Raw genomic sequence first — 23,726 nt, 5'->3', positions numbered from 1 at the left:
CTAATATGGAATCGTCCCATATTTGGCTATTAAATGTTGCCTCCCCTATTGACGCGATTTGATTCGTATTTTTATGAATATTTGATACATACGCCTGTCACACACACACATATCCACACACTAAGTGTAAGAATGACCGAAATAAAAGTCAGGAAATATTAACAGGAAAGCTAAACTGTTGTGGCGGCAGTTCCCAGCTATGTTTCAACGCTTTTAGCTCTCAGTGCTGCAATTTATTCACTCATGTACATTTATTATGATTGATTCTTTAACTAATTTAATTTATTCACTCATATGTACATTATTATTATTGATTCTTTAACTAATTTAATTTATTCACTCATATGTACATTATTATTATTGATTCTTTAATTAAAGATGAGCTGTACACGTTTATGTGTATATCAGACAAATTAGTCCTCAGTGTCACTATAGCCCTTAGACTCAAAAAGGTTGGTGACCCATGTTACCAACCTTTTTGGCAGAGGGACACTTGAGTATTTTTTATTTTATTTTTTTTTTATTTTTCCTTTATTTAGCCAGGATTGTCAGGCAGGCCTGGCCAGGCTGTCTCTTCTGCCAGGGAGTCCTGGTATAAATGTCTTATTCAATATCACTACAGTGGTGTGTGTTGTGATGTATCTGGTAAGTCAGATCAGATGAAATGTCCAGTCAGTAACTGTTATCCAACAAGGAGATCATTTAAATTAAAGTTTAATTTCTATTGTGGTTTGACTGCTGTATTTTTAAACCTACTTAACACAAAATGAATGTCATTCAGCTGTGAGGATGGAGAGAAGGAAGAGAAGATGACAGAGGAAGAATCAGGACAGACTGGGGAAGGCACCAGGTTGGTCTAATGCAGGTGGAAGTGAGGGAACAGCTACTTAATCCCAAGCAATAACGTGTAAACATTATTTTTAAAAACTGCATTAAGATCTGTAATTTTTACAACTACTATATAATGCTTTTTTGACCATATGACTTAGTGCTGAATGCCACAGAGAGGGTGAAGGAGACAGACACGAGGTCAGTGATAGAGGAGACAAGTGATGACATCAGGTAGGAATATTTACATTAGGGAGGCAACAAAAACCTATATACCATGACGGTTTGAATTTCTGATGACCATCTTTCATTGTGTTCTTTTTTGCGAAAATTAGTTCAGGCAGACATGGTGAGTTAATCACCACAAAGGAGAATGTGGAACAGAAAGGTGCAGATGAGGGAGAGAAGCAGAGATCACCTGATATAATATGTAACATTAAAAAAAATCCGTAATATTACTACTGTATTTTCTAAGTGCATAAGGGGGGAAAGCTGTATGAGGCGGCAGGTAAAAAGGAGCGGGGGTGGGGGGGTGGGGTCTGCCAAAAAATCTGCCAATGGAACCAGTGAAAATCGGCTTGAAAAGATTTCTTGATATAAGATGTGATATTTAGGAATTTTGAGATAAAAGTGATCTTGAAATTAGCTGAAAAACCTCTTCAAATGTAAAAAAAAAGCTTGTTTCATATGAAATCCGACTCAAAACAATTTGTTTTCAAGACTTTTTCATTTAACAAGATATTCCAGATGTATTGTCTTCAAACAAGTCCCTATATCTGGCTGAAATGGCACTTGTTAGGCAGTTGTGTCTTATATTAAGTGTAATGAGATATTTGGACTAGAAATGAGACAAATATACTTGGTAAGACTTTTTCCAGTGCAGCAAAATGTTGCATTACTTCTTTAAACCCCGGAGCGGCTTCCGTCATGTCGCTTTATCATTTATGAAACCTTGGGAAATCTTCCCTTGAGCTTAAAGACTTTAACTCTTTACTCTCACAAACTCACGTCACTCCAGTTCGTACGGGTCGATGCAGAGGCTTCCCCAGCAATGTTGGTAGGGTCGCTTTGAGTGGAAGTTGTTGGGCCCTGGAACAACATGAACAAAGGTGCATGTGTGGGAAAATACAGCGTTCCAGTTTGGTTTCACTGCCTCACAGAACATGATCCCAAGGCTTCTGGAGCCTTTCCAGATGCCCTCTGCACATTGGAGACTATTTTAGTTGTGCTTGTGGCCTGTACAGCGCCTGTTGCCACAAGGTCTTCATGGAACCTGAGGGTTTACCTCTTCTGGGTCTCACCAATTTACTTTGCCACCTTTGTCGTTGTGGCCCAGTTTGTGCTGGCGAACCTGGTGGGGGCCTCCATCATGCAAGCGCTCCAGGAGAGCAATGAGGTATAACTGCAACGAATGCAAAACAGCAGTGATGCTTTTACGACTGATTTTATTTTTAACAAACCTGGAACTTTAGTTTTTTTAGGAGGTAGGTAGACTGGAGAGATCAGGCCAACTGAACGTGAAAGATGGACCTGCTAGCTGCAGTCCAGCACACAAATTCACACTTTAATTGAGATTTTCTGTCAAGAATTTACTCTAAAAATCTAAATATGCTTACAAACTACCATCATGAAAGTACAATCACATCAGTCTCTCAGCTCTTGGTACTTTCCTTAAGTAGTTCCAAATTTAGAAAAATCACCACCTCTCATTGCAACCTCAGGTACAGAAAAGGTTAGAATACATTTACTGACATTAGTGCACATCAGGATTATTCTGACACAGTTTTAGGGTAAAAATTAAATAGTGATCCTTCTTGGCAGGAGAAACCTTTGTCGGTCTGAACAATCTAAACTGAAATGTTCGAAAAGATGTAACGAGTTTGTTGATCACAGAGACAGGTTTTGGTTTATTTTTAGTAGTGAAATTCATTGAGGCGACTCTGTAAAAACTCTCTGTCTCCCTTAGGACAAGCATGAGAATCTCCAGCAGCAGCAGAGGAGCAGTTAGAATAACTCCAACCGGGGCCACGCCATCAACACATCAACACATGTGAAATCAACACCTCAATATATATATACGTCAGTAAGAAATGTACATAAATAAAAACATATATATATATATATCTTTCATCTGTCTTATCTCTTATGTGCCGCCTTCTTTTATTTTTTTCCCACTATTATTGTTACATTATTGCTTTTGTTTTACACTATATTATAAATGATGCCTCCACACCACAGTGTACTCCAGTTTAAAACATGTATGGAAATATGGTTTTATCATTTCTAACTCATTATATATTATATGTGCACGTTCAGGCTGGTAAAGTTTGGGACAGATTTGATAATGTATGTGGGAGTTATAAGCGACTTCATTTTTTGTAGCGAGTAATGGCGAGTCATCGAACTTTGAGGCGTCGCTACGGCCACGCCCTTTAAACAGTTTCTCCATGATTCTTTCCCCCCATGTCTTAAGAGTAATCTGGCCAAGTTTTCTAGAATACAGCAAAGGAGCAGATGCTGTGTCCCGTTTCCCCTGCAGACATTTTCAGTGCAACAGTGGCTATAAGGATCCTGCTTTTACCAGCAATGGAGTACGTGATGGGAACAATATTTCAGTCAAGTTACAGAAACAGGAACACTCAGGACACTTGTTAGTCTTGGAAATTAATTCCACACCGTCACCGTCATGTCCTCCTTTTTGATTTTGAAACAGAATCCTTGTGTTGTTGTTGTTAATTATGCTAAATAACTCATTTTTACGCCATTTTTGGTTAAAAAAAAATAAAATGTCGATTTCGGTGCCTTGCCAAATGTCGGGTTCACCCGCCGCCTATGCAGGTGTACCTGATAAAGTGGCCGGTGAGTATAATGAATATATGTGATGAAAGGCAGTCAGTGGTCCCAGCATTGAGCCCTGACGTAGTCCTGCACTAATAGGTCTGAATAACTTTTAACATTGTAGGATTCACTGTGTCACAAGCTTCATGTAAACCTAGAAAAAGGCTGCAAAGTGTTGCTTGTTGTCCAAGAATTCTATTTATTCATTCTTAGGCTAGAAATATACTAAGCTTTTGATTATGGATACATGTGTTTATCTGTATTTACACATATTTTTTTATTTATTTGTTTATTTAGTCATTTTTTAAAATTATTATTAGTTAGTAGTAGTATTTTTACTAGAATTGGTGTTATTATTGTTGTTGTTAATATACAATCATTGTAAATATTAATAATTTTTTTGAGCTACTTGACTAATTTGAATTTCCCCCATTGGGGGATGAATAAAGTATTTTTCTATTCTATTTCTATTCTATCCCAGCTGCCTCTTTGTTTGGAGCGTCTGGCACCAACAACCAGGTCACGCTCAAAGTCACTTAAATCCCATTTCTTCCCCATCCTGATGCTCGGTTTGAACTTCAGAGCAATAACGTGACGGTGGTAAACAACATTAAATGGTTGCGATTAAGTGGTTTTCACTTCAACCATCTGTTTTATTTAAAGGTGCCTCAGTGTGAAAGGCTGATGAGAAAGTGACTGTTTCCCTGAATTATCACGGACTGATAACAGAAAGACAATGAAACTTGAATGATTGCTCCTTAGACAAAAACAAGGCTTCTGTGTGATAAAATTTGATGTTTTTCAGGAGATAAGGGGCCTTAAACTGGCTCCACACAGGAGATTCAGCAACTTGAGTTCATGTGGCACATCCCATTTGTACAGAATCTACATTTCTTCACAACCATAATGTGTTTCCTATTAATACAATACTGAATAAAAACAATTTTAATGCAATAAATGAGACCAAAACAGCAAGAATATGTGGGTTTAAAGCTATCAACACCAAATGAAGGCATTATTTATATTAAGACATGCATTTCTGAGCAAAAGGTTTGTTGTTTTTCTTCTGAATATGTGCTTCTAACCACAGGGAGCTTGAGATTCTTGGCGGGGGGTCTGATGTATTTACTGTCACTGTGCGCTTTATATCACTTATAAATATATATATATTTTTTCATTGTATTATATATTTTGTAATTAATTTGGGAACACAGTAATTAACTCTTTTGACCACCAGGGGGGACAATGCCCTCCTTGCCCTCCCGCATCGGCTTAGGAAGCAGGTGAAGCTCCTCCGGCAGCACACAGTCATTCGTAGTAAGGAGGAGGAAGTACCGTGTGTTTAATGAACAGTTTACAGTACCAATCAAGTGTAAAAGCAAAGTATCTTGTTATCAGAACACGTTTTGTGTTGTTTGACCCCCCTCTGCTGAGATCACGAGGAACTGTAGGATATGGGGCATTGTGTTTTTGATATAATATATCCTTATTTCTCAGCTCTGCGTTTGCAGATCTATTTGTAGTTGATGTAAACAGAAAAATCTGGGTGGAGGTGTTAAAATACTGTTAAGGTTTACTGTAAATGCAAAATGTATTTACATTTTCTGCATATTCGGTAACAACCTTGCTGAAAACCCACAGGCCACGGATTGTATTACAGTGTTTTCTACAGTGGGCGTGAGCTGCAAAACGTGGCAGAACAGGACTAATAACACAGCAACAATAAAATGTCCCCAAACACTTACAATTCAGGGCATTCTTTGGGTTTTAAAGCTTACATATTTTACAGTTTTACAGATTTCCTTTTTCATTTGACAGATAAGATAAACTGAATGTTGTTGTGATTTATCTATTCATTTAATTATCTGTCTATTTTCAGTAATTAAGTTTGTGTTTTGCTTCTGTTGTTGTGCTTAGTTCAACGTCATTCTGTTGTGTACCTCAAAGCTACCTTAGCATTGTAGCTGCTGCTTATATTTCGATCATCTTTTAAATATTATTTTATTTACAAAGTCATCTCCGTGACGTCACCGCAGCTGACCAATCAGCGCTATGGGAGTATCTCTCCCTCTCTCGCTTGGCCGCAGTGAGCGTCCGCGCGTGCGTACGTACGTGCGTGCGTCAACTAGTTGTTAGCTTGAGCTAGCAACTCAGTGAGCTAGCTCGTTGAAACATTTTTACACAGGCTCCGTTTTTTTGCCAAGAAAACAGCTGTCGTTTATTATGAGATGGGACCGATGCTCCCGCTACACGTCTACCCGCCTTTTAATGCCAAAGAGGACGGTCGACTTTGAGAAAACAATGATAAGTTAGCGGGCGACAACACACAGTGAAGCTACAGTTGAACTGCCCGATTGCCTTAGTTGCTAGCATCCTGAGAAGGAAAGCTCTGAGATTTTGCAAGGACTCGATGCGGAAGGAGGATATGAGGCAAGCTGGACAGCTAATGCTAACTATAAGATATGCTGGGACCTAGAATCGGAAAGCAAGTCACTGTGAGCATAATTATTAATACTGTCAACCCAACTTGAGCTAACATCAGCTATAAACGTTAACCAACCGACCGACTATTAGCGTAAAGCTATCTTCTTTTAGGAGGGTGTTCCATTTATGTCGCTAACGGTTGGAACGTTACCCAGGTTATACTGCTTATATGTGCGGCCTAGCATTAGCTGGTAACTAGCATCAGGGACAATAATGTTGCTTAACGTCTGTCAGCCAGTTTAAAACAATGTATTTATCTTATCGTTCATTGTATCCGACAAGGACAAGGCCTCTGAAGTAATTGGTGGCTGAACATGCTGACGTTTAGCTTGAAGAAATGCATTGGGATTTCCATGAGCTACGCTAAATTGCCTGTTAGCTTGCTAATGTAAATCTTATAACTTAATCTAGCTGGCACAGCGCTGGCCTGGACGTGAAAACGAAGAGTTGTCAAGCTCTCGTCCTGCTAGAAATTTAGAATATATGTCAGGAATGTTCTTTTGTTTGATGAGCAGGCATTTGCTTGTTATTTAATCATTTTGTGCTAGTGTCAGCTTATTGTCATTTTCATGCTGTTGCTTAAGCAGATCAAATGATGACTGCAGTTTGTCTTGTTACTACGTGAATTACTTAAAGACCGGTTGAAAGGCAGGAGGGAACCATGCACAGTTCTTCTGTTCTAAGAGAAACAATCTCAACAACTGAACTCTACATCCTGGAAGATTTCTTCTTACTCACTTGAAGGATTTTTGTTTCACTTTTAGATTGGGTTACTACCCAGCATCCATTTATTTGCCACTGAATGTAATGCTCCAAGTGTAGCCTACATATTCAGAGTAACTCCTTCTAATTTGTCTTACAGATGAATGATTTTTCGTATGTTCAGAGGGATACCAATGTGCCAAAAAGTCCCACTCCTGATTGCCCACCAAGGATTAGGCTAGAGTGTAGCCACACCGGTGCAGGAAGGGTACACATACTGGCACAGGAATATGCAAGGACTCTCACCCTCCACTGAAATATACACAAATCCACAACACAGAACTGTTGTCCTTAATGAAACAGTCTTGGTCACTATGCCATCCCCAATGGAAGTGCCATCATAGACACGAGACACCGTAGCTCAAACTGCGGCACGGTTTTTTGAGCTACAGCCTTGGAGGAAGCATTACAGCCTTCGGTTGAACCTAAAGGTGGAGATGGGCTCTCAAGCTCTTCAGATATTGCGACAAGGTGTGTGGGCTTCCCTCACAGGAGGCTGGTATGTGGACCCCCATCAGAGCACGTTCTCCAACTGCTTCCACCTCTACCTGTGGATATTTCTCCTGGCCTTCCCCTTTCTCCTATACATGGTGAGGACATTTTTCATAGCAGGAACTTGATTCATACCACCGTGCTTTTTCAAATGTTTCGCTCTAGATTTATCCTTTTTTTTTTGTCTGACTTCACAGAGAAATAATGTAATAATGATGCATTTTATTCCCTTTCAGGCCCTTCCCTCTAGTTTGGTGGTGGCGGGCGTGTACTCTGCTGTGGTGGCGGTCTTTTTCACCGCCATAAAGGTGGTGAACTACCGGCTTCACACCATGTTCGACCTTGGTGAGATTGTGGAGAAGAAGCAGGCCTCCCTCACAGCTGATGCCCAAAGGATAGAAGAAGGAGACTCAGGAGCTCATGATGGGACTCAACATAGGTAACAAAGTTTTTTTGGAGGAAAGTTATGCTTTTATGATGCTTTCAAATGCTGAATCAGTTCAATCTATTTTCAGGGATAGTCATGTCGGTGTAGAGATGACTGTGTTTCGGAAGGTTAGCTCAACCCCTCCGGTGCGCTGTAGCTCCCAGCACTCTCTGTTTGGACTGAACCAGGTGTCGGTGAGACGTTTGCACACTTAGTAGCTGCAGGCAGTCTTCATTCATTCATTTCTCCAACTCCTCTTTTAAGAAGATGTAAAAGTTGTTATTTAATGCATCAAATATACATTCAACAGCAGTTTAGTGTGGCTTTCAAGTTCACTGCTAATCTGTTTTCATGGCAGATGTTTTGATTGTATCCCAGCGGTGTCGTGGCCTTGTTAACAAGAACTGGTTTTATTCATTAAAGTAAAAGATGTTGCTTCATTCTTTAGGAGTTCATGCCCCAGTTGGAAGATGCAGGAGGCAGAAAGGGTAAGTAACTGAGTTTTAAACTAGTAACTGATACTCTGTTATTTCCCCAAACTGTCCTTACGTCATTAATTCCCAGTTTGTTCACGTTTTTAAGTGATGTTTTTATACCTTTTACTTCAGACATAAAGGAGTTGGTACGGGAACAGGGAAGCAATAATGTGATTGTGACATCAGCCCACCGTGAAGTTCTACGTCACAGTTCCCAGGACACCTTAAGTAAGTTTGTACAGTACTGTCTTATCCTGCCTGGATGGAAGCAATTCAGCCTAAAAGCAAAGCAGAACATGCATACAAATCTCTTTGAGATTGTGTGTCCTGAGAAGGAGATTTGAGAGGATTCTTGTTACAGTTTTTTTTTTTTTTTATGTGCAATTCCGTCTGACTTTTGCCGTTTTACTGCACAGGGGCTCCCAGCGTGGTCCAGTCCTGCCTTGCTGCTGCTCTTGGAGGGGATTTCACTGGTCTCATGGGAGTACCTGGCCTTGAAGAGCCTGGAGACTGCCTGTCTATCCCCCCTTCACCTTCAAGTCAAGAGGATGGAGGCGAGAAAGAACAGTTGGACGAGTTACCAGAGCAGTTGTCTCATCAGAGTCCTGAGGGCAATGGCTTGGGAGTTTATTCTCCACTTGGCCCCTCTGCTGAATCTGAGAGTCTGGGAGATACTCCCCTTAGCCCTCTGATAAAGAGCAGCCTAAGTGAGGAGCTGAGTGAAAATCTCCTGGGTTTAGGCCTCGACCCGGGGGCGTTTGCACCGGGGACCGAGCACCCGGGCAGCCGCAGTGGGGTGGCGCTCGCTGCCGGATCCACAGACAGTTGTTTCAGTGCAGGTGGAGCCACCACAGACCGTGAAACCCTGAGCACCGTAAGCAGCTACCGCAGTGAAAAAACTGACTCCACTCAGCTGGAAAGTCCTTCCTTTAGTCAACCATGGCCTGCAGAGGGACATGCGTCTGCCTCAGCACCAGCGATGGGTTCTAATTCTGTCAACATCACAGAGGATACAACAGGACAGGGTGGCAGCGACACTGACAATCTGTCAGACAGCGTGTTACTGCGCTCTCCTTCCAAAGAATTCTCCATCAGCCAGGGGCTGGACCGGACGCTTGTTGAGGGAGAGGATTTGCCTCCTATGCCCTCTGATATTGCACAGCACCCCCCTCTACAGAACTCTTCCCCTTCAAGTAGTGGTCGCTCAGAGGTTTGTGATTTAGATAGAAGTGTCCCAGTTCCTCCTCTACCCCCACCTCGGCAGGCCAATTCAGTGCCTTCAGGGCTGGCCTTGGGTCTGGTGTGTTCTGAGCCTGCTCTGCCCATATCCTCTGCGCCCTTCTTACTGTCCGACCAGCCTGCTCTCCAGGCCCAGCAGGTCGTGCGCCCTAAAGACTTAAAGCTGCGGGCCAGCGGCAGCAGCATGGGCCACAGGCCGGGCCGAAGGAAAGCTCCACGAAGGCGAGCCGGAGCCGGCAGCAGCAGCTTTGACTGTGGCTCTTACAGGCGTCACCACAATCACAGACAACACAGAGATTACATCCCAGTACGCAACCGACTGGGCACCAAAGCTTACAGTGAAAGTTTGTTTGAGGATTCTAGCGACGAAGACGATGGAAGTGACATGAGCGCCGGTTCTAGTCTGGGCTCTCAGCGGCGATACAGCTCAGACGACGACGATGACGACGACGACGACTCGAGTTCCTCTACCTCCTGCTACTCCCCAGATCTCGCTAACACTGGCATTACGTCCCCTCTCCCCAACGCCGCCCAGCTGCCTGCTCCGAGGGAGGGGGAGTTACCCGAATCCGCTGGCCCCTCCCATCCTCGTGCTGCTCAGCGCTCCTCAAGCACAGCTAGTGCTAAGACCCACGCCAGAGTGCTAAGTATGGATGGGGCAGGCGGAGGCCAGAGCAACGCAGCGGCCGCGCCCTCCACCCTGCTCACCATGCCATCCACCTCCACCCCTGCACCCCGCACGCTTACCATCTCCAAGTCTGACCTGGAAGCCCGCACTATACACACCGATGGCTTCCCCGGAGCCCACCATCACCGGCTGGATTCTCTCGGAGGGTCTTGGACCGGCAACCAGATGGGATGGAGGGCAGGAGAGTTGATAGAAGAGGGAGCTGTTGGCGGAGGTAAGCTGGTTTGACAGTCAGCGGTTCAAAATGTGTGTTTCAGATGCACGCTCTTCTGTTTCTGAATATCCAGCTAATTAAGATTTGTTAAAATAATTCCCCACCTGCTTTTATTTCTTTGTGCTTCATCTCTCACATGCCTGTAGCTTCTTTTTTTTTTTTTACTGATGGTTTTTTTTCAGATGCAAAAAACTAACTGTTACATTAGAATCAGAATCAGAATAACTTTATTAATCCCTTGCGGGAAATTCTTTTGTTGCAGTGCTCTTATTTACAGGAAAATAAAGATTAATAAGAATAAGATAGGGAAAAAAATAAAATAAGAATAAAAATATCGATATGTACAAAAATAGAATAAACAATAAACAGTATTTACAATGCTACTCAGTAGCTATTACCGTTACATGGTAAGAATAGCAAACAATGCATTCTTTTTCAGTATCTGCCCAGTCTTATTTTTTTCTTTACAAACAAACAGATAAATGAAACAAAAAAAAAAAAAAACTACAGTCCAGCAACAACATACACATCATCAAGCCAGACTTACAACACAAAACCTAGATCAACAAAACTAAAACACAACACCCTAGGAAGTCCACATAGCATACATATCCTGTACCTGGAAAAAAAAATATATATATATATATATATGCAGAGGTAGGTAGTGTCATCCTTACATATCCAGCAGTTGGGCTCGGAAAGGGCCCCATACTTCATTAAATAGATCTTCCCTCCCAGCCACTCTATTGATGACACGCTCATAGCTTGCCATTGAGCTTAGAACCTCTATCCACTCCTTAAAAGTGGACAAGACGGGAGATTTCCAGTGGAGTAAAGTTATCCTGCACCTTGTTATCATAGCTAAACGGCACCATGATTTTCGGCGTTTTGACATTTGAATATTATTTGGAAGCATTCCAAAAGACACAATGAAGGGTTTTTGGTCAAGTGCGTACCAAACATCTTATTCAAGAACAAAATTATTGCATTCCACATGTCACTGGTTTTGTCACTTTCATATAACATATGCACCAGAGTTCCCGCCTTTCTATTAGATCTCCAACATATATCACTATTTTTAAGTTTCAGTCTTCCCTGTAGCTTCATTTGAATCATAACTGTAGTTATTGCAGGAAGGGTTAGTGATCATATAACTGGTTAAAACTGGTATTACTTAGTCATTTGATATTTAGGCAAGGCAAGGTATCTTTATTGATATAGCGGATTTCATACCACAGGCAACTCAATGTGCTTTACATAAAGACGAGGCATTTAAAAGAACAGCATAAAAACAAGCAATTTAAAGAGAAAAAAATAGAATGAAAATTAAAACACAGTTAAAAGCAATCAAAGAAGAGGGGGAAAAAAGAACAATATAAACTCAACCATAAGAACACTGAAAGAGAAATGTTTGTAACCTGGATTTAAAAGTGCTCACAGTTGATTTCAGTTCTGCTGGTAGTTTGTTCCAGTTGTGAGCAGCATAACAGCTAAAAGCTGCTTCACCGTGTCTAGTTTGAATTCTGGGCTCCACTATCTGACCTGAGTTAGCAGATCTCAGAGCTCTGCTGGGTTTATACTCTACTCTTCCGTGATTTGTAGACAAGCAGCAGAACTTTAAAATCTGTTCTGTATCTGACCGGGAGCCGATGTAAAGACTTGGAAATAGGGAAGCAGACGATCATTTTATTTCCTTAGACATTAAAGGGCCTTTAAAGTTTGCAACCAAGTGACAAATTCTAGATTTATTCCATTCACACTGCTTGTTTGTCAGTGTTTGGTTTGCATATCCACACTGTTATTGTTGTATGTCTTCGGCCAGCTTTGATTCGATTGTTCCTTGTGTTGCGTAGGGTTAGGGTAACCCTGTAATGTAAAGCAGTGCATTGATGTAACTGCTAACTTCTCTCCAGCCTTGGCTCCAGAGGACGGAGGCAAACACGAGTCGGTCAGCAGTGTGAAGAGGACCCAGGCCATACGCAGGAGACACAATGCTGGGAGCAACCCTACACCACCTCCATCAACTATGGGATCCCCTCCCAGGTCAGCCAACAAAGCACGAGTAGTGATTCCAGCTGATGTCTTGCTCCAGCTTTTCTTATTTTGCCCTTAGGCATCACACAATCTGAAGTGTTAAATTAGAAGAGCTTCTCTGCCAGTGTGAGGATGAATTTACTGGAAGTACCACACGTTGAAACATACAAGCTTTAGCAGCACTTTCCATTTGAAGCCAGTATTTTACATTTTGTCCCTCGCCTACAGTCTCCAGGACCTCCAGCGGGCTCGGACCTCCTCCCATTCCCGCACCCGCACGCTGCCTTCGGCCTTACAGTTCGCCTCTTCGCTCCTCCTGCCCCGCAGTGGCATCCACGAGGCCTCCACCTTCGACGACACATCGGAGGGGGCGGTGCACTATTTCTATGACGAGAGTGGTGAGTCGGTGGCTTTGATTTGACGTTTCCTCCTGTTTAAGGAGTTCCTCCTCTCCACTGTGGCCCTCCGCCTCATGCCTTGCTCAGGACGGGGGTTTAAGATGGGATTCGTCTCTTTAGTTCGCTCAGGCAGACGTTTACAAAAAACTGAATCAGGTTCCAGCTTTATCTTTACAGGGTAGATCCTTTTAATGGACCATTATTTTTTAAAGTTTTAATCCGATTGAGATTCAGGCCGTTTTCTGGCCATGTTACTGAGCTGATGTGTTTCTCTATCCTCCTAAAAAATGGACCCGTCCTCATCAAACCTGCTTTGATTGATGCAATGAGGAAAGTTCACCTGGTAATGACTGCCCCACCCACCTAAGTGTTTTACCCGACATCAGCCCCAGAGCTTTTGTTCCAGTGGAATTCTGCTTGGATTGTTTTCTCTTTAAGCCACTGGCAGCAGAACCCTCTAAACCTTTTGACACACCGCATCTTATGCAGGTATTTGTTTTAGAAAAGCATGTTCTGTGTCATAAAAAAATGCCACTAATCACAGTTTTATTTAATATTTTGAACGTATGAAACCAGGAGGATCAGTTGTTGCGTAAAAATATCTGTTTTGAGTGCTTTACAGCCATTAATGTACGCTCTTCAAAAGGTGTCCTCCCAATTCCTTCTTTTAATTTTTTACGGTTGATCTCGTATCTTATTCTGTGGATTATTCTCTTCTTTGTTCAGTTTATGCCGTAAACAGTAAACAAAGTGTACTCTTTATTCTTTAGTTTGTGTTCAATTTGAGTTTTCTTTGTGGCGTAACAGGAGTGAAGAGGTCTTACACGTTTGGACCTGCCGGAGGTGGTTATGAGGACCCAGTCCAGTGAGTTAAAGCGGTTTTACCACAGATTCTATAATAGTACAGATACGCCACTCACGGCGCATTTCCGGTTTCCAACGAGGCGATTTTGGTTGCAGTTCCACCCTTTTTCCACGTGGGGCGCTCAATTTTGGAGACCAGAATGAATGGAGTCCAATGGAGCTATACGCCCTTTCGTGCCCTTATCTCAAGATATAATTTTTTCTCTAGTAATTCGAATGTTGTTTTCGAAAGAGGGTGTTTAGAAAATACCCATGGCTGAGTTTTAGATTTTTAGAGCCACTCATTTGCTTAAAAAAAGGATTTGAAGTGTATATGACGTCATACATAGCTTACGACCAGAGATGCCGCTTTACGGCAACAATCCTGCTTGTTGTTGGTCTCAAAGGCAGCAGCGTTTTCAAGGAAGAGCTGTAGTAAGAGAGAATGTGTGGTAACATCACAGATTCTTAGGCTGTGGTAACGTAAGCGGAAAAGTCCATCTTAATTCTGTTGTCGCTTGGTATGGAGCCAGCTGTCAAGCAGTGCCTCTGGTCGTAGTTCATTCTTTCGCCGGTCGACCAGCTGTCATTAGCACAATGCTAGCGCGTGGTGGACAACAAGAAGCCAACCTGTAAGAAATCAAAGGGATATATGTACTCGTTCAGTAGACTTTTGACTTGAAACCCATGTTGAGCTCTCAGAAACTACATTCAAATCTGAGCGCTCTTGAGGAGACTTAGGTGAAACTGACCATTTGTAGCATCTAGCTCCATTGGGCCCCATTCATTCTGGTCTCCACCGACGCCCCCAGTGGAATTCTGGTGGAACTGGAGCCAAAAAGCCGGTACAATGGGGCTTAATAGAGAGTGGCAAGGCTGTTCGTTATAATGGCTGTGGTTTTGCTAACTGGATTCCCCTTTTTGTTAAGACTACACATGTTCATTTGTCTTTAGAAAACATGATTGAGAGCAGAAAATGTCTTTCCCTGTTGCAGGGAAAGAGAGAGGCAGTCTCAGTCCTCAAGCTTCACCTCCACTGAGGTCCAGGAGGGGGCGCCGGTCCTGTCCATTCTGCAGCCCCGGCCGGTGGTTTTACAGGGCATGCAGGTGCGCAGGGTGCCGCTGGAAATGCACGAGGTCAGCAGGCTGGATGTTGAATGTCGAGGTTGTAGGTCAGGTGGTTCCTTCCTCTGGATTAATCACCCCTTTCTCAACTTGTTTTCTCGTCCAAAGTTTGATCTTGATCATGAATCCCTGCAAGAGTCCCACGAAAACACTCTGATGATCGAGGAGAAAGCCAAACCCAAACAGTACTATCGCTTTTGGGTGCTCCCAGGAAAGTGGCTGAGGGTTCGGTATGATCGCCTGGCTCTTCTGGCCTTATTGGACAGGTAGGAGAACCCGAGGTTCTGTTCGGTCGCTGGTTCTTCAGGACAGAACCTTGGTTGTCTTTAAAGTCATTTGTTGATGTGCTGTAACTGATGTTTAGTTTTTTTTTTATTTTTATTGATTTTTTTATTTGATTGATAGATTTTTTTATTTTCGAACATGTATAAAAAAGAAAATGTATGTAACTTTGTACATACAAAAGAAAGAAAAAGAGAAATAAATAAAAAATTAAATAAAAAATTAAATCACATAAAGTGCTCATACATAACAAAACATCACACATTGTTCGAAAAAGGAATGGGAATAAGTACAATACTTTTTTTAGTTTCCCACCCCTTTTTAACTACTCTTCAGTTTGCAAATATCCTAACTACAATACACCTATATAAATATATGCCATATATACACTTCCTAAATATTTAAATAAATATATAATCAAAAAATAATATGTACTACACAAATATCCTTGTAAATGTAAATATGAATATATATATATATATATATATATATATATTCAACTATCTCCATAAATAAATATATACAATATATACCATATACTAATTAAATTACAATATAACAATTAACCCTTGTTAAAATTGGCTTTGTTCTTAGACATTATGAATGAAATAGGGCTCAGTACTTTTCCATATGACCTAAAGTGATCCAGGAGTAGAAAGACAAAACAATTAGGAAAGCCTGGGAAAGCAAGGGCAGATTCACACACACACATTGTTTTGGGCTGATCCAGAGAATATGACGAAGCATGTTGAACCTACTCATGTCCAATCATACTCGGTCGAATGTGAGTCCAACCTATGCAATAAGTACAGATGATAACCGGAAATCAGGGCCAGTCTGACAGACTTCCTGCGGGAGCTCTGTTCCACTGAGCCCAGCGCTGATATGCTTTGATGTGTGACTACCAATAAACACTTCATTTTCACTTGAATTACTTCGGTCCGTTCTTGAGCCTCCTACTAAAAGAACCGAATCTAATATCCTATTCTATTCATATATTTATCCCTCATCGTCCTCCATTAATATACTTCCTCTTCCATGTACTTGTTTAAAAATATTTTTTGCACTTTGTTTTATTTCTCTCTCCAGACTGTTCCACAAAGTCCCCCCACAGCTCGATACGCACATGCTTTTCATATTTGTGAATATGAAAAGCATATTCTTCTGTATCACTGTATTACTCATGACCAAAGAAAGTCACAGCAGGTCCAACATCTAGTAGTTCCCGCTTCCTTTTGGCTGCAGAATACATGAAGAACTGCAGAGTCGGCATTAATGTATGTTCAGCAACTCGTATATCTGTGAAGAGAAAGTCGACTGAAGCAGTTTTCATACATGAACAAACGCCTGTTGGAGGGTTTTTTCCCACCCCCGGTATTAAACTGACCATAAGATCAGGCAGTGAGGGGACGTGTGAGCAGAGCAGCTAATCATCCGAAGCGTTTTCTGCTGCAGACTTCTTTCTCCTGCTGACTTGCATGTTGCTTCCCTCTTGCTCGTCGATACCATGGATACGTGGAGATGCGTGTTTTATTGATATCGACACCAAAACGGTCATCGCAGCTCCTCGTATTTCCTTCTTTAGGGGCTGAAAAGGAAATGCAGTGGCTTCCACCACACACATTTGGCCTTTTATGCACTGTAGAACAGCACCCCCCCACAGCTCCAACTGTGGAAGCACCTGCAGCCGCCTGAAAGCCAACTGTAGAAAACATCAGGTGCAAATTGTCACATAAGACAAGCCCCTTCACTGCCCATTTTTAAAACCCGTCTTAAAACCCATTTTTATTCCCTGGCTTTTAACCCAGCATGAGACTCTGTTTCTGTTATTGTTTTAATATTGTTTTTACATTGTTCTTGTGTTTTATGCCTTTATATTTCGTGTTGTTACTCATGTACAGCACTTTGTTTCAGCCACGGCTGTTTTAAAGGGCTTTATAAATAAACTTGAGATGAGTTGCACATTCTCCTCAACACCTTTCATGTGTAAAAAATAACTAAATAAACATAACTGTAAATTAAGAAGGACGTTTTAAACGTGTTAATTTTCTTACAATTCAAGTGAAATATGGCTCGTGGCGCACTTCTAATCTGTCACGGTCCTACATAACGATGTTTAACAGCGAGTTTAACACAGTTATCCTTCTAAATGCTGCATTTTCTTGTCCTGGGTGCATTTTAAGGCTGGTTTAGATGTGGCTTAATGATGCAACCTCTTCGTTTTACTAATAATTAAAAGCAAAGACCTTTAAACAGCTTATGTTAGAAACACAGGTTAATATTTTATTTTGAAAGCAAGGAGACGATGGAGATGAAACCTTACTGCTTCACAACTATTTATTGGTTTCTGTTTTGTGGCCAGGAACCGCCGGGTGGGAGAGAATGTGTTTGCGGTGGTGCTGGCCAGCCTGGTGGCCTTCCTGGGGTTCCTGCTGCTGCTCCATGGCTTTTTTAGGGACATCTGGGTCTTCCAGTTCTGTCTGGTCATTGCCAGCTGCCAGTACTCTTTACTGAAGGTGGCGTACCTCTGGATTTCCTAAAAATATGTCTTATGTAATGTGGATGTTTGTCACGTCTGTCGTAAACAGCAGAATAAATTTAATCTGGAGTCCTCCACGCAGCGTCTTCCCATTGTTAAAGAGTTAGAAGCATCTTTATTTCTGTTCTTTTTTCCCCCATATGCTATAAAAAGCATCTACTTTTAGTTTCATAATCCAGACTGTAAGTGAAACCTTCTTTTTCTTTTAGAGTGTCCAACCAGATGCAGCCTCTCCCATGCATGTGAGTACCGTGTTCACATGTTAGAAAGAGAGCGTTTCATTCTGCTGGACAGCCACTCGTGACCGTCTCTGTGTTCTTCCTCAGGGCCACAACTGGATCATCGTGTACAGTCGGCCGGTGTACTTCTGCCTGTGCTGTGCCATGATCTGGATCTTTGATCTGTCGGGGCGCTCCGGGAGCCTGCAGCCCGTCTCCCTCTATGGCGTCACCTTCTTCTCCGCACACTTTCTCCTGTGTGTTAGGAATATGCTGATTGGTTAGTTTTAATATGTCAACCTTTTTAATGACCGGCTTTAAAGCCCCTGCAGTGCATGTGTAACACGTGTTTTTCTCTTTTTGTCCAACAGTTTTCTCTCTGTGTTTCCCCGTCATCTTCCTGTTCGGGTTGCTACCTCAGGTTAACACTTTTGTGATGTGTCTGCTGGAGCAGATCGACATGCACATTTTCGGTGGATCAGGTAAGATCACATCTATCATGTTTGATGCTTTCTTTTTTAGGGCTGGGCAACGATTAAAATCTTTAATCTAATTAATCACATGATTTCCCTGATTAATCACGATTAATCTCAATTGTACGCAAAAGCCAAAAATGAATTCAAAAGTAGTGTATAGCTTTTGGCATTTAGTTTTATTTTAAATGTGCTGCCATATGAATGAAAGTGCCATAACATTTGTTGTGCAAACACACTTTTAACATCAGCATCTTTCTGTAGGTTTTATGTAGAAGCCTCGCTCCACTGTCTGTTTCCTTGAATGACTTGCTGCTATCAGTTGTGTGTTTTGCCTTTAAAGGATATTTTAGACTGGAACTACTACGGTGAGAAGAGAATTCAACTTGGCAGTGTTTACAGATGACTTTGGTTCTGTCGACTCCGCCGTCTGGAAGAACTTTAAAATGAAAATGGCCGAGTAAAAGTTCCGTACCCTTCTCCATGTTTAGTGGATCCGCCGATTACTTTCTTTTCCGGTTCTGCAGCAGACAGCAACAGACTTTTACAAAATAAAAGCCTGTGAGCAACAGACTTTTACAATAATAAAATAAATAATAAAACAAGGGTGGTCCATGGCAGTGGGTTGAGCAGGCGCCCCATGTACAAGAGGCTATAGTCCTCGCTGCAACTGGCCCCGGTTCCAGTCCCGCATCGGACAGCCCTGTGCTGCGTGTTGTTCCTCTCTGCCCCCTGCTTCCTGTCTCTCTGAACTTTCCTATCCATTAAAGGCACAAAAGCCCCAAAAAATAATAATAAATAAAAATAATTTTAAAAAATTGCATTAATGCGCGATCAAATATTTCAGTGTTAAATAAGTAACGAGTTAACTCAGCCAGCACTAATCTTTTTGTTAGAAATGGCACACATCACTTGAAACTGATCGTGTTTATCGTCTCCTTCAGATAGTCACATGTAAGCACGATAACACGAGCAGCAATGTGTGTAAAACTGGAAGTCGTGTAGTCCGAAAAGAGTCCACCAAGAGAACAACACAGTTATTCTGCCTGATGTGTTTTTCCTGCTTCTTTTTTTAACACATATAATGTCTGAATGTTCTCCTTTCTCCTCAGCCACCACCAGCCCCCTCTCGTCGCTCTTCAGCCTCATTCGCAGCGTTTTGGTGGCTGCTCTGCTGTATGGATTTTGCCTCGGCGCCATTAATGTGAGTCTCAGATACAGGGTGCAAGTTTTAGCTGCCGTTTCAGTGATTCTTTTGTAGCGTTTGAATTAATGTCGACATTTATCTATTTTAATTCTGTTTTCTCATCAGGCGCCGTGGGGGGACGCCCATGTTCCCGTGCTGTTCTCCGTGTTCTGTGGCCTCCTCTTGGCCTTATCCTACCACCTGAGCCGCCAAAGCAGCGATCCCACCATCCTGTGGTCAGTATTTTCTCTCCGTATCTCGGTTACGAGTCGCCATGACAACCGAAGAAGACTAGAGACCTGAGTTTGAAATTCTGCCATGAATTTAGCTCTTAAAATGAACGTTCAGAGTCGAATATTTGACACCAGACGAGCACTTCTGCTGTTGACGTGCTGCTTTTACAGCACAGAGTGATGTTCCAGGTTAGCCTTTTCTGGCACTTTAGTTCATTACCTTTTGTGTTTTACTGTTTTAAACCAGGTCGCTGGTCCGGTCTAAATTATTCCCAGAACTCGAGAACAGAACACCAGAAGAACCCCCCGTGGAGATCAAAGATCCTCTCCCAGAGAAGCTGCGTAACTCTGTGGTAATCAGCGTTGCTCGTGTTCCTGAACTGGATGTTGCCCAATTCAAGATGTTCTTGTTGTTTCTAATAAGAGCTCGACGTCTCTTTGCAGAGCGAGATACTTCACTCGGACCTCGTCATGTGTCCCCTCATGGCTGTGATCACCTTCGCCATCAGTGCCAGCACCGTTTTCATCGCTCTTCAAGTCAGTTGCAAAAGTGTTTGATGATCCCGTTCTCTGGGTGACAACAGGGCGCAGATTGTAAATGCAAATGTTCTTTTCTTCCTCTTCACCCACAGCCTGCTCTGAGCTTCGTCTTGTACATCCTGGCTGGAGTTATAGGCTTCATTACACACTATCTCCTGCCTCAGCTCCGCAAACAGCTGCCGTGGTTCTGCCTGGCTCACCCCGTGCTCCGCTCCAAAGAGTACAGTCAGTTTGAGGTCCGAGGTGAGTGTCCGACTGGTCCTTTTATCTTCTGTCACACACTGAGAAACAGACCCAACAGCATAAAGAGCAGAATGTGTGAGAGCAACATTTAAATTGTTCATTCTGCCGCAAGTTGTTTACAGTAAATGAAAAGTGACAGAAAAACTCTCCGATATATATGAGTACAGGCGTTTGGGTGTTAATGGAGGACAAAGAATAAATTCAGATGTATATAACCGTTATTATCCACATTACACACACTTTACAGATGTCACAGCTTCAGAGGATATGGAAATGTGAATATTCTGCCTGATAATTCTGCTTTCTGCTTGAACACCAGATGCAGCTCAGCTGATGTGGTTCGAGAAGCTGTACGCGTGGCTTCAGTGTGTGGAGAAGTATTTCATCTATCCGGCTGTGGTGCTCAACTCCCTGACCACCGAAGCTCGAACAGTGGGCCAGAATCACAAAGAGCTGGACATCTAGTGAGCGTTTTCTCATTCTGGTTAGCTGGGTCTCACGGCCCGACGTCCCACTGCTCTCAGTTTCCAGAGCTCAGTAACAGAATTAATGCATGTTGAAGAGTCGATTAGATGTGTTGAACCTGGTGCTTTAATTTCCCTTTGATAACATCTCATATAATTGATGATTAGATATATATTATCTTTGACATTTTGACAAAAGAACGTCTTTAAAGCTTTTAAGTGAAGCAAGCTTGTTTCCTTCGGATGGGAGGAGTACGGGAAGCCGTGACACTTTTAATCCTCGGTTTTCTCTCGGGTTTCCTGTGAGAGCCACATTTGTTGGTTTTAGATGATGAGCACGTTGTTCCGTGTGAAAACAGCGGATGCTGGCTTCATTCAGTTTTTAGACGGGTTAAATACTCGGTTATCAGGCTGCAGAGAATCCTGTTCAGGTTTCAGCTGTGTGTGTCGCTGACCATCTTCCCGTCTCCATCTCTCTCTTCGTCCCCTCAGCAGCCGAGCTCTCTTCATCTCGGTGGCGGGCATGAAGCTGCTGCGTTCGTCCTTCTGTACGCCGTCGCAGCAGTACGTCACGCTGTGCTTCACCACGCTCTTCTTTCAGTTCGATTATCCCCACTTCTCCGAGACCTTCTTAATCGACTACTACTTCATGACCATTCTCTTCAGCAAGGTGGGAGCCCACGACAGATCGAGCAGTTTTACCCCAGCAGGAACGCTTTGTTGTCCGCAGAATGATGTGAACGAGCTTTGGATTTCTGCTTTCAGATGTGGGACCTGCTGTACAAGCTGCGCTTCGTGCTGACCTACATCGCCCCTTGGCAGATCACCTGGGGCTCGGCCTTTCATGCTTTTGCTCAACCTTTTGCGGTGCCCCGTATCCTTCAGCTCAGAACATTTGTGGTCAGGTGTAGTCTCCACATCAGCAGACCTTCATAAGCTCCTCTTTTTGTTGCAGGTTTATTGTATTAAATAGTATTTTTTTTTTATGAGAGTAAACTCGTAAACTTTTCCTTAACTACTTGCTTCAGACTCTGCTGTGCTTTTTGTGCAGGCCATCTTTTCGGCCATCTTTTCCACCCCTCTCAACCCTGTTCTAGGCAGCGCTGTGTTTGTCACCTCATACACCAGACCTGTGAAATTCTGGGAACGCGACTACAAGTAGGTCAAATTCCACCTGCTGCTCATGCAGTCCCAACAGAAAGTATTCCAATTTAGCTCCGATCTTTGTCGTGTTTGCAGCACCAAGCGGGTCGATCACTCCAACACCAGACTTGCCACTCAGCTGGACCGCAACCCTGGTACGGCACAGTATTCCCTCTAATGAAGTCCTCTGTCTGATGCCCTGAATGACTGGCTGTTCTTTTCCTGAAGGTGCCGACGACAACAACCTGAACTCCATTTTCTACGAGCACCTGACGCGCTCTTTGCAGCACAGCCTGTGTGGAGACCTGCTGCTGGGACGCTGGGGGAACTACAGCACGGGCGACTGCTTCATCCTGGCCTCAGACTACCTCAACGCTCTGGTGCACATCATCGAGATCGGCAACGGCCTGGTCACCTTCCAGCTGAGGGGTTTAGAGTTCAGAGGTCAGCAGCAGATTGTGATGCTCTATGCATGTACCGAGTCGCTTAGATATGTGGAAGAAGGTCGTTTTTATTGAGCTCAGGGAACAGAATCACTGTCAAAACAAGGCTTCATACTAGTGTTGCACCGATACCATTTTTTGGCCCCGATACCTGGCTGTGCAGTATCGGCCGATACCGATACCATACCGATACCACTCTGTTTGAAAATAAATAAATAAATAAAATTTTTATATATATATGAAGAGCTGCATACTACTTGGATGTAAAATGTTAAATCTTTATTAGTTTACAAGTTCATAAAACACATGGGGTGGGGGGCACCCTCCCCAGCTGACAGAATGCCTGTCACCAGACGTCTTGCTCCTCACACATAGAAAAAGCTGCCCCGGCATTGGTTAAGAGCGGCTATTGGCCCGCTCTCATTGGTCTGGAGCAGGCCAATAGCGATAACTGCACAGTGATCACAACACAGTGATCAAAACACAGTGTAGCGAGTGTCGTGAGACGTTCAAGTGTCATACAAGTATCGGAAATGGTATCGGCGCCCTATTTGTTGGTACTCGCCGATACCACCATTTTAGTGCCGATCAGGGCCCCGCCCGATACTGGTATCGGTGCAACACTACTTCATACTTTGGGTGTGGAATATTATCCTTTATCCACACAGAATGTTTAGTCCCGGAGTCGGTTTTTAGCTTTACTTTAACTTTACTTCATGTGGAGCCAGTGATCCTCACATGTCAAATGTGCCCAGGTACCTACTGTCAGCAGAGGGAGGTGGAGGCCATCACTGAGGGGGTGGAGGAGGACGAGGGATGCTGCTGCTGCGAACCGGGTCACCTCCCCCACATCTTGTCATTCAACGCCGCCTTTGGACAGCGCTGGCTGGCCTGGGAAGTGGCTGCAACTAAATATGTGCTGGAGGGTTACAGCATCAGCGACAACAATGCAGCCTCCATGCTGCAAGTGTTCGACCTTCGCAAGATCCTCATCACGTACTACGTTAAGGTACGCCTTTGTTCTTCGGAGTTCTTCTGTCATCTCCCTGTTCCTGAAGCAGCGTTCACACCTCTGTGATTTGTTGATGTCACTTAACAAGTTTTGGCCTGTTAT

At 43.0% G+C, this 23,726-nt stretch overlaps 1 protein-coding gene across 4 annotated transcripts in view; it reads left to right on the top strand.

Moving 5' to 3' along the window:
• The first annotated feature begins 5,787 nt into the window (after window positions 1-5,787).
• Window positions 5,788-23,726, top strand: part of LOC142402157 (pecanex-like protein 3) — a 29,044-nt gene continuing 11,105 nt past the window's right edge. Inside the window, exons 1-28 of one of the 4 annotated variants that reach the window (XM_075487674.1) lie at window positions 5,788-6,096; window positions 7,013-7,502; window positions 7,641-7,843; window positions 7,920-8,025; window positions 8,280-8,319; window positions 8,440-8,535; window positions 8,724-10,448; window positions 12,362-12,491; window positions 12,711-12,880; window positions 13,688-13,745; window positions 14,719-14,860; window positions 14,957-15,114; window positions 17,493-17,646; window positions 17,879-17,911; window positions 17,996-18,167; window positions 18,259-18,369; window positions 19,473-19,564; window positions 19,673-19,782; window positions 20,027-20,132; window positions 20,224-20,316; window positions 20,412-20,562; window positions 20,882-21,026; window positions 21,519-21,696; window positions 21,792-21,900; window positions 22,055-22,184; window positions 22,266-22,324; window positions 22,398-22,613; window positions 23,368-23,621. In XM_075487674.1, the coding sequence (XP_075343789.1) occupies window positions 7,350-7,502; window positions 7,641-7,843; window positions 7,920-8,025; window positions 8,280-8,319; window positions 8,440-8,535; window positions 8,724-10,448; window positions 12,362-12,491; window positions 12,711-12,880; window positions 13,688-13,745; window positions 14,719-14,860; window positions 14,957-15,114; window positions 17,493-17,646; window positions 17,879-17,911; window positions 17,996-18,167; window positions 18,259-18,369; window positions 19,473-19,564; window positions 19,673-19,782; window positions 20,027-20,132; window positions 20,224-20,316; window positions 20,412-20,562; window positions 20,882-21,026; window positions 21,519-21,696; window positions 21,792-21,900; window positions 22,055-22,184; window positions 22,266-22,324; window positions 22,398-22,613; window positions 23,368-23,621 (5,094 nt within the window). In that variant the 5' untranslated portion in view covers window positions 5,788-6,096; window positions 7,013-7,349. Of the gene's footprint in view, window positions 6,162-7,012; window positions 7,503-7,640; window positions 7,844-7,919; window positions 8,026-8,279; window positions 8,320-8,439; window positions 8,536-8,723; window positions 10,449-12,361; window positions 12,492-12,710; window positions 12,881-13,687; window positions 13,746-14,718; window positions 14,861-14,956; window positions 15,115-17,492; window positions 17,647-17,878; window positions 17,912-17,995; window positions 18,168-18,258; window positions 18,370-19,472; window positions 19,565-19,672; window positions 19,783-20,026; window positions 20,133-20,223; window positions 20,317-20,411; window positions 20,563-20,881; window positions 21,027-21,518; window positions 21,697-21,791; window positions 21,901-22,054; window positions 22,185-22,265; window positions 22,325-22,397; window positions 22,614-23,367; window positions 23,622-23,726 lie in introns of all 4 variants that reach the window. The other 3 variants (XM_075487676.1, XM_075487675.1, XM_075487673.1) reach the window with 3 other exon arrangements.

This window comes from Odontesthes bonariensis, chromosome 16 (assembly GCF_027942865.1).
Source record: "Odontesthes bonariensis isolate fOdoBon6 chromosome 16, fOdoBon6.hap1, whole genome shotgun sequence".
Taxonomy (NCBI): Eukaryota; Metazoa; Chordata; class Actinopteri; order Atheriniformes; family Atherinopsidae; genus Odontesthes; species Odontesthes bonariensis.
This window is presented reverse-complemented; position numbering and strand designations above follow the sequence as displayed.